The following is a 19,009-nucleotide window of genomic DNA, read 5'->3' as shown; positions in this document are numbered from 1 at the left end:
CACTGACCTGACCGGGCGGGACGGAGGGACGGCTGAGACGCGCTGTGAAAAACAAGATGACTGACCTCAATGGAGAGAGAGACTGACTGAAGATGTGTCTATGATTGTTAACCATTGTTCAAAACTGATGGAGAAGAAACATGACAGGCTGATACGTCTGCCAGACAGTGACAGTATGGAGCCCAAACTGTAACATGCAGTATTCAAAACTATTTATTTTTGCTTCTACTCATCTATTTGCTGTCTGATTAATATCAGTGATCTGTATGTGAACTTAAATGTCTTGATGGCTAGAATTATCAACCAGTCTATGTTTACATTGGGTGAAATGACCAACTTACTGTATGTTCAGGTGACTCAGTTAATATTTTTGTAAATTGCTCATTTTTAGTGTCATAGAGAGGACCTTTGTCACCCTGTCATGTTAGGAGTTTCTTGTGTTATTGTGTTTTCAGTGTGTAAATGTAGATCGATAATGCTCAGGAGCTTTTGACAGATTTGATTGTGGACAAACAGAATGTACCATCAAGATCCTTAAAAAAATAGACTTAGAAACCTGTGGGTGCCAAAAAAGAAAAAGGAAAAAAAAAAAGAAAGAAAAAATGGCCGTGCTGTGAGGAATGGGCATTCAAAGGGGTCTTGCCTTGTGTACCTACTGCTTTTCATGTGAGGAGAGCCAGCAGAGATATTTATTACATGTAATGCCTTTTTTGGAGGTCAACTTTTCTGACCTTCAGAGAGGTTGTTATAGACATGTCTTTGTGCAGTTTTTTTTTTTGTTTTGTTTTTTTTTTGTTTTTGTTTGCCAGGGTACAGCAGGGTGTGTGATGTCTGCACTGATGCAGATAACAGGGAGGAGGGAGGGGAGGGAGGGCTGCATGTGACAAACCAGGTAGTTGTTATTCCTCTGATAAAGAGTGTCTCTAGATGGCACTGTTTACTTATGTGAAAGACAAAGTTACAGTAGCTTATGTTATAAAGCACATAAAATGATCTTTCAGGCCTATCCTGTGTGTATATGAATTATGTTTTGTTCTTAAGCCACAGCTGAGGCTTTTTTTAAATGTCTTTTTCATTTCACTTGTTCCACAGTTGGTGGTTGAAATAAATGACCTGTTGAATGCAGTGTTCTTAAAACGAGGACGTGAAGTTGTAATAAAGCTGTTTAAAATGGGCTTATTTATTTAAGTTCCTCAACAAATTTACTGTTAATGCATCAGATATGGAATAATAGCCATTACAGGTTGTTAACAGTGTCGGATGTCTCAGTGTCACAGCGCCGACACAGGCACCATAAACAAGAAGTTGATGAAACTCCGCCCTTGCTGTCTGGAGCTTGACCGAGTTGTTGCAGGATCCCAAAGCGGTGTTTTAGGTCCGGGTGAAGGGGGGTCACAACGGGCGCTGCTTACACGTGTCAACACTCGGTAAACTCGACCCGGAGAGGATCATATTCAATTCATAACATTATCCGGTAACCTCAAATTATTTCAACTCTACGGGCTTTTAGGGCGCAAGTTCTTCTACTAAACTAACTTCAACCCCGGGGGAGGAAATGAGTTAATGGATCGAGAGTGGCCGCACAAACTGCCGAGTTGTAGAGCCTTCACTACTTTTCTCATCTACTGTTCAGACCAATAGAGTGGCAGATTTGAAACTTGAACTTCTCCTTTTAAGTGGCAACATGAAGTTTTAGGCCTGTCTGTGCTGTATCGGAGTGTTAACCCATGAAACAGAGCGAATTTCAGCCACTTTCATTTCAGTTTGCAGTGATTTGACCCGCAGCATTTTGATGTAAACTTTATACTCTGTGAGCATACAGAAGAACGTGGTTTAATATGAGTGAGAAACCAACGTTAGAAGACAGTAAACTTTACGAAGATCAAACTGAAGCGGACTCGAAGAACCATGCCAAGCTGGAGGCGGGTGACGCGGCTCGGCGCGCAGGACGGTCACGATCAGCGGGACGGTGTCGAGGCGCAGCGACCGACCCGCCTGTACAAACGGCGCTGGATGATCGTCCTCCTGTTCAGCTCGTATTCGCTGGTGCAACTCCTTCCAATGGATACAGTACGGGATCATCAACAACATTTTCATGAAGTTCTACAACGTAGACAGCTTCACCATAGACTGGATGTCCATGATTTACATGCTGACGTACATTCCCTTCATCTTCCCGGTGACCTGGCTCCTGGACAAGAAGGGCTCAGGGTCATCGCGCTGGTGGCCACCGCGCTCAACTGTGCCGGGACGTGGATCAAAGTGGCCAGCGTCAGACCCAACCTGTTCGCCATCACCTTCCTGGGCCAGTTCTCCTGCTCGCTGGCGCAGGTGTTCATCCTCGGGATGCCGTCGAGAATCGCGTCGGTGTGGTTCGGTTCGGATGAAGTGTCCACCGCCTGCTCCATCGGTGTCTTCGGGAATCAGGTAGGCTATGAAGGTGCAGACTGTCCTCTGGTCAGTAAGTAGGTCAAGTTAGCCAATCGCCTACTTGATCACTCATTTAAACTAATAGCTCCACTAATCACTAATCACGAGGACGTCCCCCACATCTATTTGGTACGTTTGCGCAATTACGCACGTTCAGACCACCACAGTGCCTCTCTTGTGCGTCTGAGGCGCAACATTGTTTGCTGGAGAATGTTGAGGGAATGAATGGGAGCAACTCACAGTGAAGCAGCTACACAGCATGCAAGAGGAGGCAAAGATTTACCACTGTTGCTGGAATCACCATAGACAAACTACACCAATGAAAGATGAAAACAAAACAAATTCTCTCATCAAGTTATAAGCATGTTAAACTCAGTAAAGTGACAGATCTGTGCACATACATGAAACTAAGTGAGCTCAAAGTCACCTATTATTCATCAGCATGAATCACGTGGATGATGCATCCATGAGTTCCTAAAATGCTCATAGTTAAGGAAAACAACCTCTTCTTTAAACATGTCCTCAGGTGGTGCTCTCAGCCACAGCTCTGATAGTAATCATAACTATAATAATATATAATCAAAACTAAAAAACTAAACTAAAAAAGGATCCAAATTTGTGTAAATCAACAAATATGTTGGCAAAAGTTAAAGGGCAGCAAAGGAAGTTGGACAAGTTGGAGCATGCTCGGGGTGGTGTAGCTGTGAGTGAGGAAAAAATAAAGTTCACCTAGTTAATGCCATTATGTCAGTGCTACACCGAAAAGGTATGTTCTGAAGCTGCTTTTCCAGACTTTGGCCCAGGAAACACCTAAAAAAACAAACTGGAAATATAACATCAAATACAAGGATGACAAACACAAATGATGCACACAGACAGATCTTTATGTACTTTTATGAAAATGTGTCCACATACACACACACATACAAAAACAACAGTCAGTAAGCTGCTAAAATTCACATCAGCAAACAAAGAAGCAGACAGGAGCGCAAAGAACAGCATCATGCCACAGTTAATATAAGCCCACAAGCAAACAAACAACACTTGAGTCAACTAACATCAGCTGCAAGTAAATGTCACTGAAAAGTCATCACTCAGTGCTGGGACATCGTTTTATTGCCACATCCATGTCTGGTTGTTCATAGTGTCTTTGAAGGCTTAGGATAGCTGTTCACCTCAAGCACGACTGACACTAAAAAGTTGTAATATATAATATAGTTATAGTTATATATATATATATATATATATATATATAGTTATATAAAATGCCCTTTATTGTCATTATACTAAAAGTACAACAAGATTGGAGTTATATAGTTGGGTTATATAGTAGTACAGGAATCTGTAGGCAAACAGTAGCAAGGATTTGGAAACATTAACCCTGTGCAACAACTTCTCACATTCATTTCACAAGAGAGTTCATTAAAGTTCAACAGAGAAATGAAATAGGTTTGTTTTAGTTTTCTAGGGTCACTGACATTTGGACAGTTTACTAAAGAGGGAACGCAGGGTCCAAGTTGGTGGGAGTGGTTTAGGTGGAAGTGGAAGATTCCCTGTATTAACATCACATGGCAGGACTGAAGGTAATAAATATGTGGACATGTGGTGTAGAGGCCCAGTGCCATCACATCCACTGAGCTGTGAATGGACTGAGGACGCAAGTAAAAGCATTAGTAGCTCCAGCTGTGCTCGCTCTCTGGCATCTTTGTGCAACAAGCAGTTTGCACACAGGACAGCAAGCTGTTAGGACGCAAGCTGCGAAAACCTTCGAGACCTCTCACCTCTCACGTTCCAGGGGGGGCCCACGCTTTAGGACAGTTGAAAATGCCACAGAACAACACTTTGAAAGGCAACCATGCAAATTCTGAACTCAGTGGCGAAGAGTGGCCGCGGTCCAAGGCTGCAAAGAATCTTGCTCCGGGCCTCGCTTCGCTGCAGTGGAGTCCAGGACCTCTGGGCAGAGCCATCTCTGTTGGCTCCCGGTTAGACGTCGAGGCTTTGCAAGGCGATCGCGCTGAGCTGGTCCCGCAGCATGAGACCAAACTTTACCATCGTCGTTGGTTCATGCTGTTTCTCTTCAGCGCCGTCTCGGCCAGCAATGCCTTCATGTGGCTCCAGTACGGCATCATCAGCAACATCTTCATGCGCTTTTACAACATAGACTCACTGGCCATCGACTGGTTGTCTATGATATATCTGCTCACTTACATACCACTGATTCTGCCCGTCCTGTGGCTCCTGGACAACAGGGGTATCCGAGATGTCGTCCTGGTCGGTTCAGCCTTTAACTGCATTGGTGCGTGGATAAAAATTGGTAGTGCGAGTCCCAGTCTGTTCCCCATCACTTTTTTGGGCCAGTTTGTGTGCTCAGTAGCCACAGTGTTTGTCCTTGGTATCCCTTCTTACCTTGCCTCGGTGTGGTTTGGAGAGAAAGAGGTTTCCACTGCCTGTTCCATAGGAGTTCTGGGAAACCAGGTTTGTCTATAATATCTAATCAATCATCATTGATTTCTGCTGTTGATTCTCCAGCTGGTGACACATACAGAGCCACAAACTCTCTGACAGCTGTCTGTAGATTATGCAGGGATGCACTGGATGCCAGAGTCACATAGGACTTATAGTGTCTCAGTGTGAGAGGCCTCAGAAAGTTATGTTAACTGTTTGCTGAAACCACCGCATCGTACTTGGTCTGTTTAGAGGTTTAAATGTAAAACCATTCAGTCCCAGTCAGGAAATTCTGTGTTGAGGCAGTCAGATGACATAGATGCAGTTAATGTCTGTTCAAATACCAACATAACTTGGTAGTAATATAACAATAACATGGTTTTCTGGGTTGGTTTTCTCTTGGGCACAAACATGTATTTGGTCTGTTTCAATAGTAGAACAATGAATAATTAATATTAAATCACTATATGCACTTTAAAGTGTATCAAACAAGGAATAATGGCTTCTAAATACACATGCTGTGGTGTCATTCAGTCTGTATGTATGAGATTTAGAATATCGTCAGCAACAGTGGGGTTACAAGCAAAATTTTTTCAAGCCACCGTGACTCGATGTTACTTTAGAAACAATATTGTGGCCCTTGGTGTGTTTTTCTTACCCATCTCAGTTGAGTTGTTTCCCTAACTTGTGTTACACGTGTGTGTTCATTGTCTCACAGCTGGGTATTGCCATCGGGTTCCTCGTGCCTCCTATCCTGGTGCCTAATGTGGACGACATGGATGAGCTGGCTCACCACATCAGCATTATGTTCTACATCACAGCAGGAGTGGCCACCTTACTCTTTATCCTCGTTGTCTTTGGTAAGATGAATGCAGCACGTAAAGGGTCAGTCCGCCCAAATAACAAAACTAGTATTTTCTCCATGGCTGACTTACCAGCTGGGCAAAGCAGACAACTTCACAGGGGGGCAAAAAAACCTCAGGTTTATCATATATTTAGAATTTCTGTCTACATAATTTAATTAATCACACATTTGTTAACACACAGAAAATCTGGTGCGAGGTAGAGTCACTCAATCATAGAAGTACTGTAAGCCTTAAACTGCCAATTATATTTAATATCAGTATGTCTGACAGTTATTTTCTGTAATAACCATGTGATTGTTTAGTATAAAATACTCACCATTATTGTCTGGGCCCAAGTTAACAGATTCATATTGCTTTATTTTTCTGACAAACTAATACAAAGACGCTGAGTAACAGTCGTAGAAAACAAGGGAAATGACATAATAATGAAATAACAAATCTGCCCAAGCAGGTTAATCTGGCCATGATTTCCTCTTTTACTTCTAGAGGTATGTATCTGCACAGGTACTTTTGGTTTTACGTGTCAAAGTTTTGAGATGTGCATCAATGAAATATGTCCCGTCGCCTCAATACAACGGAAGTGAATATATTTGGTTTGTGCAGCTCTGAGCATTGAGAAACTACACTTTAAAATTGTCAATGAGACTGTTTCTTCAACAGGAAGAACTGTGAAAACAGTTCTTACTCAAGTCTGTGGATTCTTCAGTATTTCAAATGTCATTTCTCACTGCTTTGTGTAGTGCAAAAGAAGCTCCATTAACCTCCATCGTATTGGAGTAGTGACAGATATCTTGGAGGAACGTCTGCAGATAAAAACTGAAACTTTCTGCACGACTAGACACCATTTAGGGTGATACGTTTTTTGCAGTTTCGGCAGTTTTCGGATTTACATAAAATGCAGATTAAATCAAAACTGATTTTACTGCACCGTGCAGTCAATGCTTCTTTTTTTGTGAATGGATAAAGAGGTGAAGCAGTCAATGAAGAAGTCAAGTGAGTGAAATGAATGAAATCAAGGGCGTTGTCACCTCATTCACTGAGCTTTTACACTTCCCCACATCTTATACTTTCCTCCATTATACTCAGACTTTTCGATGCCTTTTGTCAGCACCTCTTTTAGCCGGGCCGTTGGGGTTTCGCTATTCAGTGGATCCACCTGATGATGGTTTTAATTTACAGCAGACTTACTCTCTAACAGGAAGCACCATTCAGTTGATAAGAAAAGCGCTGACCTGCATATTCGCAACACAAAACCCTCCCTGAAGGGAAGACAAAACAGATACTATTGTGGTACAAGTAAGGTCAGGAGAAATGTCACGGGAACGGGGACAAAAGTACAAGAGTGCTCCAGCACAGAAAAATCAATAGTATTGGTTTGTAAATTAAATGTTGCATCGAAAACAGAAAGCCTATGGTAAAGGACTTAGCAATTTCTAATAGGAGGAAGTGGCGTGACTTTACACGACAAACAGGATATGAGCTGTCAAAGAAAATGCTTAGCTGTAGTCTGCTTTATATCTGCTACCCATGCATTCGACACTCTTTGTCTTTTTCTCAATACATGGAGAAGAGTTTTTTATATTTTTAATTACACACCTAGCACCTCGCATTCTGTAGTTCCATTCGTTTGTCTGTCGATTCTTATCCCTGAGAAGACTAGATTCATGTGCTGTGTCATTCAGGGAGGAGGTAGATTGATAACTGAAGTGGATGATCAGGATACAGTCGACAGTGAACCATGTTGTAAGGATGTAGTAGAACTCCTCTATCGAGAACAACAGGCTGGGCAGCAGCAGCAGCAGCAGCAAGAGAGGAACAAGTCTCATGAAATAGCCGTTGTCCTGTCATGTAGGGGGAGGGAGGGGGGGGTCGTGAGCGCTCAGAAACACAAAAGGATGCTTGTGAAGGCATTCCATAGTAGTACCATGCACAACGTTCAGACTGACTAAACTGTCACTGTTGTATTTTGACCACAGTCTCCTGTTGTTTTTAAAGCGCACCTTGAAATGCAGACTATGTTCATTTGACCAGCTGGACAGTGTGCCTGGTTTCTGAGCCTGGTTTTTACTTGTGAATATAAAGCAACAGCCACTGGGTGGTTAACTTAGCTTAGCACACAAGAGTTCAAACAAGGGGAAACAGCTAGTGTGGCTCTATTCAAAGTTGATAACAATGTTCCTGCCAGCTTTTCTAAAGCTCAGTAATTAACATATTATATAAACAAGTTGTTGTTTGACTAGGGTGTCATGTGTTAGACTTGGCTGACACGGTGACTTAATATTGTTTTTTGTACAGATTAAACAAAAAAGATATAATTAGCCAACATAAAGGTTACTTGTGAGCTTTAGAAGTGTGGCTTTTTTTTAAAAAAAAAAGCCTTTTACAGAGCCTGGCTAGCTGTTCCCCTTGTTTCCAGTCTGAGTGCTAGGCTAAGCTAACCATCACCATGTAGATGTGAGTGTGGTATCGATCTTCAAATCTGTCTCTGAACAAGAAAGCAAATAGGTGTATTTCTTACCCTGGTAATCATCTCATGACCTTTTTTTTACTGTATTCATTTCCCTCCGGCAGTCCCAGCCACGTATTTGGAATCGCTGAATTCGTTTAATTTAATGTAAACAAAACCGTACATTTGAAAGATAAGATATGCCAGGGAGAAAACACACAAATTTGTGATTCACCGACATCACACAGCTCGGTAGACAAATCTTTTTCTATCTAAAGATTCACCTGGGCATTCACCTGTACGGCACGCACACGACTTTTCCTCCACTTAAGGTCATGTGATGGACCGGTTACCGAGAGATGGCCGGTTATTCCAGAAAGATAATTCACACCAGTTGGCCACGGTAGTTTCATGATATGACACATATACTGAAACACACACACACACACACACACACACTCAGCACACCCTCACGCATACATGCAAGATGCCATGTGTGAGGGTTGTCCTGCTGGCTGGACCATCTGTAGCCCCACAGCAGGCCTGTGAGTCAGCAGGGCAGACAAAGTCCCAGGATTTGGTGATTTGCATAAACGGTGCGCAAAGAGATGTGAGAGAAGAAGTTTGGCGGCTTTTATTCTTTAAAAAGAATCGACAGACCAAAGTTAACCATGGAGACAGTCTACATTAAGATAATAATAGGAATGGATTTGCTTGAGTGACTGTGGGGGAATCACCGGGTGTTAAAGGCAAATTAGCACACACGAATCAGCCTGTAAAAAATAATCAGTGTGTGGGCTCCAGAAGACTTTCTGTGCAGTAAAGTGCAGTCAAGGTCATATTCTAGTGTTAATCACTGCATCTCTACTTACAGAGCAGCTGCATCAAAGAGCAGGTCAGATTTGTCGAATTAGTGAGAACTGGTTACTGCACACAAACAAGTTAGATTGACCAGGAGGGGAAGAACAGGCTGGTTCAGCTCCAAGAACCACAAAGACAGACATCTGTGTTTCTCTGCAACGCCCCAAGGGTGCCTGTTTTCCACCCAGGAGAGAGAACAACTGTAACGAGTCACATCACAGCTATCACCCCTGAAAGGTCAGACAGTGACTGGGCTGACTGTCCTTCAGCCTGAGAAACGCTCAGTGGAAGGCAATGAGGATATCTGCATCATGTGGAGGTGTGGTGAGCGTGCTGTATGTGTTCAGGCCTGTCTAGCTGTGTCTGAATGCACATGAAGTGTTCGCAGATGTTCAGGACAGTGCTTTACACAGACGGCTCGTTGGTGATGTGGCACATGCATATGGTAGACATTTTGGAAGTTTACAACCCTGTTTGCTTGTATACAGAGAAGAAATGTCAATTCTGATAGTGAGTCTCTATCATTTCAGCCTGTTACTTCCCAATATGCTCCCTAAATGTCCCTATTGTTTGACAAAATTTTACATATAGTAATTTTGTATCTCCTTGTTCCAGTGTGTCAGTTAAGCTATATAACATTTCTAAACGCATTACTCTACATTTTCTGCTCGTTTTCCTGCATTTCAGCAAGACATATTTTTGTATCTTTGAGGGGTTTGAACAATGTTTATTAAAACAATAAGAGCTTGTAATGATGAAGGTGCCAAATAATTGATGGCTTTATAAGTCAACAAAATGCTAACTCCCTTTAACCACCTACTTGATGTGTCTGTTGTCTCATGGTTGAATCTCTGCTGCTGTTATTTGTGTTTAATATTGTGATTGCTCTCTCCATGTGTCAGTCTTCCAGGAGCGTCCTAAACTTCCTCCAACTCAGGCCCAGGCCACAGCTCGTAGCATCCCATCAGAGCAGTACTCCTACACTGCCTCAATCCTCAGGCTGCTGCGCAACAGGCCCTTCATCCTCCTCATCATCACTTACGGTCAGTCATCACCATTTACAGCAGTTAATGTTTGTTTGTTGCTGTTTGTTTTATTTATCTTGTATCTATATTACTTATACACCTTTATTATCTCTCACAGTTATTGTTATATTGACCAGTCCAACTGAAAACAGTTGCCAGGTTCAGTCAGCAATTCTCCTGGATAATCTCCTTGACACGCTGCCTTTAACAAGGCTTATCTTGCCTTTACATCTCATAAAAGTACACTGTGCGCAAGTCATTAATTATTAAAATATCCAAAGAGAGGACAGGGAGCATGCCCTGTAGGGGTCCAAAGTTTGTTTATAGTCTGACAATGTTTAACAAAAGCATTTGATCGATGTGCCCCAGAGGTAGAACATTTTGTGTAGTGTAAGGAATTTAGTTTCGTCATTAGTTTCTTTGCAGTCTGTCAAGTTTGTCAAGTTTGTCAAGTGATAGAAACTCTCCCCAACAGCTGTGAGCAGTTTAAGGGAACATTTTAACCTTCTTTGACCTTACTGGGTCATTTCATATGACTATTATTAGTGTGTGTGTGTGTCTCTGTCTCCCTGTCTCCCTGCCTTCCCTGCATATGGTCTCTGTGTTGCCAGATAAGAATGCAGAGCTCACTTGAGTCTCAGATTTACCTGTGATTGTGACACTATGCCCAGAAGGCTGCAGGTCCACCTGTCGCTTTCAGTTTAACCGCGCTGTAGCTGCTCCTGAGCGTCCAGTTACTTCAAGAAAAAGACTCATTCTTACTCTCTTAGTAATATATGCAAGTAGTAAAAAATTAAAAAGCGAATTAATTGTTATTTTTACATTTTACATTCCTACTCAATTTAAGTTTCATGTGTGGCTTATGCCTGAGTTACTGACTATGACTTTATCTATAACCCTTGTTCAAGAAAAACTCACCACTACTTATCCTTTTATAGAAATCCTTGGTTTGACACAGCTCTTTGTTTTGGAAACCAGTTCAATCAGGTCCATTAAGCACAAGTGAAATCTTTCCACTGCTCATGTTAAAATATTTAATTATTCGGTTGGGGAAGTTAGCTCAGTGCTTCCTTAAACATTGTGAAAAGTTTCCTGAAATATTTATTTTTATCCTGCGGTTTGTGGTGTGCAGGCCTTCTTTGACAGTGTTTCCCAACCTGCAGGTTTGAACGTGGGCTGTTTCTATGCTGTTGGCACCCTGCTGAACCGCATGATCATTGATCATTACCCTGTAAGTCAGCACAACACCTCCAGCCATTCATCCTGCCCAGAACTCCTGTCACACGTCCTATAATTTGCCATTTCAGTTCTTGAAAAGTTGCTTCAGCCTTTGTATTTATGTTTATATGATGTCAGCTTCAATTGTAACTTTTAATACCCAGAAATAATGTAACATGACATGAACAAACTGGGCTGTGGTAATAGATTTGACACAAGTAAATCCAGTTTTCTCCAGACACAGCATTCATTTATCGCTAATTAAAATGATTTTTTTCCCCATGTGTCATGTCCTGTAGAAAGTGTAGTAATAGACCTATTTAAGGCAGAATTTCATATATAAAAATAGATTTAAACTGTAGGAATCACCGCTGGCTGCTGCTAAGATTTGCGTGTTAATTTGAACTTTTATTAACAGGATGTGTGGTGATATGACTGATGCAAGATTAGATTAATTTAGAGACTGATTCAAATTCACACCCCACCTCCCTTTGTGTGAAATCTATCAGGAACTTTATCTTTCTCTATCTTAAACTGCCGTGCCTTTCCAGGGTATGCAAGGCCACTGATCTATGTTGTTTCCTCTGTAACCTTTCAGGGAGAAGAGGTGAATGCTGGGAGGATAGGCCTCACCATAGTCATCGCGGGGATGGTCGGCTCCCTGATCTGTGGCATTTGGTTGGACAGAACCAAAACCTACAAGTAAGGGCGAATATCGAAAGTTTATGACTCCACTTCTTTCAGCTGTATTTATTTGTCATTAAGCAGCTACACAAGCTCTGCTCTTGCCTGTTTATTGTCATTCCCCTTCTCATCTCACTGCACATCTTCTTTAGTGTTTATATGTTGGCTGTTGGGGCTCTGCGCCTGTTGATCCAGGTGCAGCAGGCTGCTCTAACAGTGACCTCACAGACACTGGGCTCCTGCCTCATGGGCCCTCTCTGGCTGTGTAGTGACAGCACTGTTCACCCTATGGTGGTGGTGGTGGTGGTGGTGAGGGTTCTCAGTCCACCCTGTCTGTCTTATTTACAAAAGTTTTGTCCTGCAGATGGGCGAGTGTGGCCGTGCTTGCAGCAAACATGCAGGGACACATTCAGCCCCACACATTATAGTCCTTTGACCATCTGACAAACTTTACATTTCCTTTGTTTATTTCCGTTTTATCACCAGTTCTGTAGGACTTATGGTCTATGGTCACTGTGAACTGATTTCAGAAATCTGGCCTATTTTCCCTGCAAATATGTCTCATATAAAATTATTTACCAACTACAAGTAACTATGTAGTGAATTTGAAGGCACCTTGTGGAGTTTCCTGACAAAGTAGAATAAGTTTACATTTAGTGTTTTGAAACCTGAATTGTTTATGTCCATATTAACTTGTTTGCAGTCTTTATTTTCACTGGCTTTGTTGGCACATTACTGCCCCCTGTTGATAAATCGATTAGTTTGAGACCACTGACCATTTTCTGTCCTCATGTGCATACATTAAAAAAAAAAAAAGCAGTGACCCACTCATAAAAAACATTGCTCCATAGCACCACTACTGGTCAATACTTCCATAGGGAACCTTTAAATTTTAAAGCTGTATGTAATTTTATATCAGCCTGCTTTTAATCTTAATACCTGTTTAAATGTGTCGAGAAGCTACAGTGGTCTGCTGCCACACCTGCTGGAACATTAAGAATTTATCCACTTGAAAATGTAGCAGTTTATCATGATGATAATGAGAATTCCAGTGCTCAGTGTTGCATTTTTCTCACGTGTTTTCCAGGCAGACTACCCTCGCAGTCTACTTCATGTCTCTGGTGGGGATGATCGTCTATGCTGCTACACTCAGTTTGGGACACCTCTGGGTGGTCTTCATCACTGCTGGAGCCCTTGGGTATTCTTTCATTCATTACTTTTTTTTTCTTATATGGTATAGAAGTCATATTATTGAAGCAGTTATTTATTTTTAGATAATCTATTTTTGTTGCTCCTGTGTATGACAGTTAATTCAAAGTGTACTCAAGAATTTTAGCCACAGGACAGAAAACTGAAATGATACCTATATGGAAATATATTTGCAGTTAGCAAGATGGAGTGGACTCATAATATATCATACTTTAAGCTCTAACCATTTGCACATTCCTTATTCAGATGCTGTCTCCTCCACTGTAAGGTTTTTTTTTTCAATAACCTGAATCATTGATGGAAACCTGCTGTTATCTCATCAAGTCTGTGCATTAATTCTGTTGACATTTGCAACAATAATTTACAGCATGTTTATTTAGCTATCAACCTTGGTTTGATAAGTAGACACAAGAGGGCCCTGAGGTGGAGATTTGGCTTTGTGCACACTGACCGAGCATTCAAACTCAGATAGAAAGAGCGGAGGTAATACAACATCCTGTTCATGGGAAGAGAATAATGTATGGATAGAGGCCACAGCTGTGTCAAATCATCTTACACGATTTATTTAATTCAATTGAATTCACTTAATGCTGCCAGAATAATCCACAATCTATCATCACTGCTTTCCAGGAAGTCTGATACCCCCAGTGTATTCAAAACAAACAAAAAAGAGAAAGTTAAAACAGTTGTAACAGTCAGTTGTGTTTGGTTGTCTGATTAGTATCGCAGTGATGTGGGAACAGCGCATAAAAATAAAGGTTATGTAGCTGTTAAGAATTAGAAAAATGCCACAGTTTAAATCTTTATGTGGGGAAATGACCTTCAATGCTACTAACATGTTTCTCTTTTCTTTTGAAATTAATTTTGAAAAAACAGATTTGGTAGCCAGACGTTCCTCAGTACTTTTACATGCAGTTTGAATCTTCATGTGGCTGTTGAGAAATCATAACACCTCTTCAGTAGCACAGATTGCTCTTCCAGATTGGGCTCACCCTTTCTGTGAAGGCACACCTACATAATATACCATACATGCTCACATGCATGCCAGACAGTCTTCAAGATTCATGTGAATCAGGCTGAATTGTCAAATAAGTCATGTTAATTGAGACTAAATGAGCTCCAGTTGGATTTGCTGGTCCCAAGAATTCTTCTTGTGTTTTCCCTATTTGAGTATCTGAGAACTTCTAATCTAAGAATTTATATTCCTCTGTGTATTGCTGTTTTCTAAGCAAAGCTCTTGATAGACATTAAATATCACATGTAAGGAAAAAGCAACGACATACAAAGGCATAACATCTGCTGCTTTACGTTCTTATTACTGAAACATGTTTATAGGCAGAGGCAGCGTACGTAAATGTCAGAGAAAGGTGTCTGGAAATACAGTATGCACTGACTCAGGATGATGTGTTTTGCTGCTGCTGCCATGTCAGAACCTTGAGATTGAGTTTCACTTGTTGTCATTTCAGCGGAAAGTCAACCTGCTGTTTTTCAAGTGAGAAAATGAGCTGATGTCATTGGGCTGTTTTCAAAAACCTGTTGTTCCTGTATAACATCACCGGTGTCTTTAAGCTACAGACAAAGTCTTGAATTCCTGTGAGGACACTGACCTTTAGTAGGTGTAAAGTTTTCAACCTCTTGTGAGGTGTTAAGAAGAGAGAGAGGCAAAAACACATGACGGGACGGAGCTTGTGTTCTATAATCCTCTATATGCAAATACAGGCTGTAAAAATTTTGAAAAACAAGCTGTTGTCATAATAGTCAAACAAAGTATTAGAGTCAAAGCATTGTCAGGAAGAAAAACTCTCTCATAGTTAGATGAAAACACAAACACAAGAAGAATTCTTGGGACCAGCAAATCCAACTGGAGCTCATTTAGTCTCAATTAACATGACTTATTTGACAATTCAGCCTGATTCACATGAATCTTGAAGACTGTCTGGCATGCATGTGAGCATGTATGGTATATTATGTAGGTGTGCCTAGAGTTAGTGATTATATGTAATTAGCAATTACAATTTCTGTGTGTCTCTGTGCCCGTGTGTGTGTGTCCAGGTTCTTCATGACGGGCTACCTGCCGCTGGGCTTTGAGTTCGCCGTCGAGCTGACATACCCAGAATCAGAGGGAACCTCCTCTGGACTTCTCAACTGTTCAGCACAAGTACGATTAAATGACCTCAGGGGTGAAAAAAACAAAATGAACAAACAAACCAAGAACAAGAGTGGATGAGATGGCACGAAAACAAATGTTTGTGTGTTTACTGGTTGCACAGAGAAAATGAGTCATTCGCTTTTTTTTTTCTTTTCTTTTTTTTTTGGTTCACCAAGAAAATCCTCACCAAATTTGCACCATGCAAAAAACAAACACCATGATTGCAACCCATGTGTGTGAGCATAAACACAAAGCACTTGTTGTTAAAGGGTACTCTGGAAAGCTGATTGCAATTTGTGGCACTATTACCGCGGGCTTTCAAAGCTCTGTTCCTGACTGTCACATGTTCTGCTTGTGCAGGTGTTCGGCATTATATTTACCATCTGCCAGGGGAAGATCATCGACAGGTTTAGCACGCTGGCAGGAAACATCTTCCTCTGCGTCTTTCTTTTAATCGGCACAATAATGACAGGTAAGACCTTTCTGGCTGGGAAACATATGCTGTGCAGAGTCATAACAAGCTACTGATTTCAAGTCACGTACAGCAATACACAAGAATTGTCTTTGTTTGTGACTGTTTCTGTTATGAGTTTACTAACGCTCCTGTGGGAAAATGCTGAATTCCAAGAATGTAGATCATAGTTACTGTGTTTCAGAGTTGAATGTCATGATACAGACAGAATATTTCCAGCACAATGACAAATGTGTTTTATTGTTGCATACACTTGACAAAGAATTTCATCACAGGTCATAGTTTACAGGAAAGATGTTTGACCTTAAGAGCAGCTTGGAGTTTAGGGTTCTTAGACATTCTTTAATTTCCTTGAAAAGGTAAAGTAAAAACAGAATACTCTGCTGTTTTAAACTGTATTTTGGGAACAGACAGCGTGTAACCGCAGGCATTTCCTTGTTCCATCCTCCATCCTCTTCAATCAAAGGTGACTGTTTTTCATTAAACAAAGCTGTAGTTTTTAGAAAAACAGGTCAGAGGGTGGAGCAGTAAACATTTTGTTGTCCATTGACTGAGTAATGGAAACTTTTGCAGCACCTACAGGGTAATCAACATACAGTTAGAAATGCTGTACAGTTATACTGACATACTTGTGGCAGCACCTGCATTTCAGGTATTAACAGTGAGCCCTCACGCCTCAGTTGACACCTCGGTCAACACAAAGCCACTTAGGTCCCTTTTGCATGGCCCATTGAGAAGTTTATGAGCAATGTATAACTTTAAAAGTGTATTAGCCACTGAAGCGCTAAACTTTTTGCACACTAGAAAAAACACTCCAGGACTCTTTGATGAAACGTCTCTGCTCACAAAGGTCAGCGGACTGACTCACTGTCTTTTGTAACTTACTCAGCATTTAGACACATGAGTGGACCTATTACTGTGGTCAGCATGCCAGTTTTCAGAAGAAAAAAAAAGCTTTATGGAAAACCACAACTGAACACCCACTTCTCTCTCAAAGTTCATATATGAATATGCTGAGCTACATAAAAGTCAAAATGCACTCACAGTGTTGTGTCTCTGTAATATATTTATCTGCAAAGGTTATAATTTGTTGTGAAACATTCTCTTCAAATGGAGCTTGAGGTTAAATATTAAGTTACAATCAAGCTGTTATAATTGTGCAAGGTTCTAAGGGAAGTTAGGGTGCATGACTTGAGTTAGGTATACTGTAGTTCATCCTTCAGATTTGCATTTGTTGCCACACAGTCTTGTCTTATGTATTATACTTTAAAAGAGGCACTGTGAGGATTTTAATGTGTTTGTGCACAGGAGCCATCTACTCTATAGTCACCATTATTACATCATGTCATTCAACCACACTTTTATATCTTTGCCATTAATATGCAGATTCATTTTAAGTTAATTTACAACAAGAGAGTGGACCTAAAGCAATATTTGTATTCTTGTCTTTGTAATAGAAGAATTATGGCTTAACCTGTTCTGTGTCTTTATGTCTCTGCAGGCTTAATCAAGTCTGATCTGCGGAGACAAAATGCAAACATGTTGGCCAAAGCAGCAGTAAGTGTTAAAAGCAAGCCCCCCCAAAAAGTTTTACTTTGTGTTTTCCTCAGGGACATACTGTAGAGGAACAATGTTGGTGGTAGTGTAATGTGAAACACTTTGGCACGTCATAGTAGCAAAAGCAAACGTGTAAAGAGCCATTACTAATATTATTAATATTATTAATAACACCTGTGCTTTTCATACTAAGACAAGTCAAAATGTCTGCTGTGAAAAAGGCCTATGTGTTTTTTTTTTTTTTTTTTTTTTTTTGTTGCTTGCTTGTCATATGTTTGCACGGATGGCGTGCCATCAAAGTCACATGTGCTCCAGAAATAACTCCCTCTACGCTCCCTGTTGCGTCTGTTCTTGCTGTCGTCTTCAGCTGGCCTCTGTGTCTGTACCAATTTTCCATCAAAATATTGTTGAACATGGCCTGATAGTGTTACACTGTCTCTGCTGCGTGTCTGGCATTGTCATGTTACACAGGTGTCTTCATGGTGTATAACAAAGTATGCATCTGCTGTTTCAGAAATATTAACAGAAATGTTGCCTCTTAAGGATTTAAATAATGTAAGATATGCTTATATGTTAAATGCATTAACTAACATATTTTTTAGGAGCTTGCTGAATTCATTTGGATAGTACCAACAGTTTGGTAGCACTGCTCTATTGAGTGGATGATTTGAGAAAGAAAGAAACCTCTAAGATGAAGCACAAAATTAGGAAACTGTCAACAGAAGCAGTGCTGCCTGACGGGGGTGACGAGTCTGTGGGAAAAATCAGAGGAGTTGTTAGTGATGCCTGGGTGGGTCTCCAAGCTCTGTGGTGAAGTTAGTGTGACAGGACATCAGTCAAATTCTGCAAAACTAATGCTAACATATAAGGAAGAGTAAAAATGAGGGATCATGATATACTCAAACATTCTGCAGTAGTTTTCAGAAATTTGCTTGCTTGATTTCTTGTGGAGAGTTAGATGAGAAGACCCATGCCACTCTCCTATTTGTGTCCTAAATATGAAGGAAACAGCCCTCCTTTGTCAAAAGATAACAAAGTTTGATTAAGTAATACAGATACTTAGTTATAAAAACAAAAATCACCATTTTATATGTGCCAGTGTTTTTCTTGGCTGGCAGCTGAGCTAAGTTAAGCTAACCAGCTGCTAGCTGTAGCCTTATATTAAATGGACAGGTATGAGTTTGGTATCAATCTTCTCGTCTCACTCTTGGAAACAAAACCAAGAAGCATATTTCCCAAAATAGTGAACTGTTCCTTTAAGCATAACATCCAGGTTTGTTTTATGAATAAGTGACTTAATATCCTATAACATACAAACATAAAAGAGGGAGCTCATTCAAGCAAGAATTCAATGTGTAAATTAAATTGGATTATGTTGAACTTCATCCCAGACTGGAGACTCACACCTCCATAAACACTGAATGAGAAGTGATCAGTAGCTGTTGTTTTAGGCGGAGGGGCAGATGCCGGGACAAGACTACGGAGCCACAGCGCTAATCTCCCAGCAACAGACTATTCCTGCTCAAGCCTGATCAATAAACCTTTGTGCTTCCACAAAAAAAAAATCTCCTCAAATCTTAGCTCAACGTACAGACGCATGAAGGTAGGAGCACAGAGCAATCAGCACACACTGTTGATATTCACCCA

The 19,009-nt window shown here is 40.9% G+C and overlaps 1 protein-coding gene and 1 long non-coding RNA gene across 21 annotated transcripts in view; one reads left to right on the top strand and one right to left on the bottom strand.

Annotated features, from left to right (window-relative positions):
• The window catches only part of LOC127142662 (uncharacterized), a 21,135-nt gene extending 20,098 nt beyond the window's left edge, over nt 1–1,037 (bottom strand). The window contains exon 1 of the long non-coding RNA XR_007813620.1: nt 557–1,037. This is a non-coding gene — a long non-coding RNA (uncharacterized LOC127142662). The remainder of the gene's footprint in view (nt 1–556) is intronic.
• Nucleotides 1–19,009, top strand: part of flvcr2b (FLVCR heme transporter 2b) — a 68,778-nt gene that overhangs the window by 19,072 nt on the left and 30,697 nt on the right. For 2 of the 20 annotated variants that reach the window (XM_051071894.1, XM_051071883.1), the window contains exons 2-10: nt 5,594–5,735; nt 9,951–10,091; nt 11,237–11,304; nt 11,890–11,993; nt 13,063–13,173; nt 15,237–15,342; nt 15,694–15,805; nt 17,307–17,362; nt 18,814–18,965. The exons of 5 other annotated variants lie outside the window; for them this stretch is intronic. In XM_051071894.1, the coding sequence (XP_050927851.1) occupies nt 5,594–5,735; nt 9,951–10,091; nt 11,237–11,304; nt 11,890–11,993; nt 13,063–13,173; nt 15,237–15,342; nt 15,694–15,805; nt 17,307–17,362; nt 18,814–18,894 (921 nt within the window). In that variant the 3' untranslated portion in view covers nt 18,895–18,965. Of the gene's footprint in view, nt 1–3,960; nt 4,906–5,593; nt 5,736–9,950; nt 10,092–11,236; nt 11,305–11,889; nt 11,994–13,062; nt 13,174–15,236; nt 15,343–15,693; nt 15,806–17,306; nt 17,363–18,813; nt 18,966–19,009 lie in introns of those variants that run through there. 13 more of the 20 variants (XM_051071881.1, XM_051071880.1, XM_051071889.1 and 10 more) reach the window with 13 other exon arrangements.

This window comes from Lates calcarifer, linkage group LG7_1 (assembly GCF_001640805.2).
Source record: "Lates calcarifer isolate ASB-BC8 linkage group LG7_1, TLL_Latcal_v3, whole genome shotgun sequence".
Classification (NCBI taxonomy): Eukaryota; Metazoa; Chordata; class Actinopteri; family Centropomidae; genus Lates; species Lates calcarifer.
Note: the sequence above shows the minus strand (reverse complement) of the source record. Positions and strands in the feature narration are given on the sequence as shown.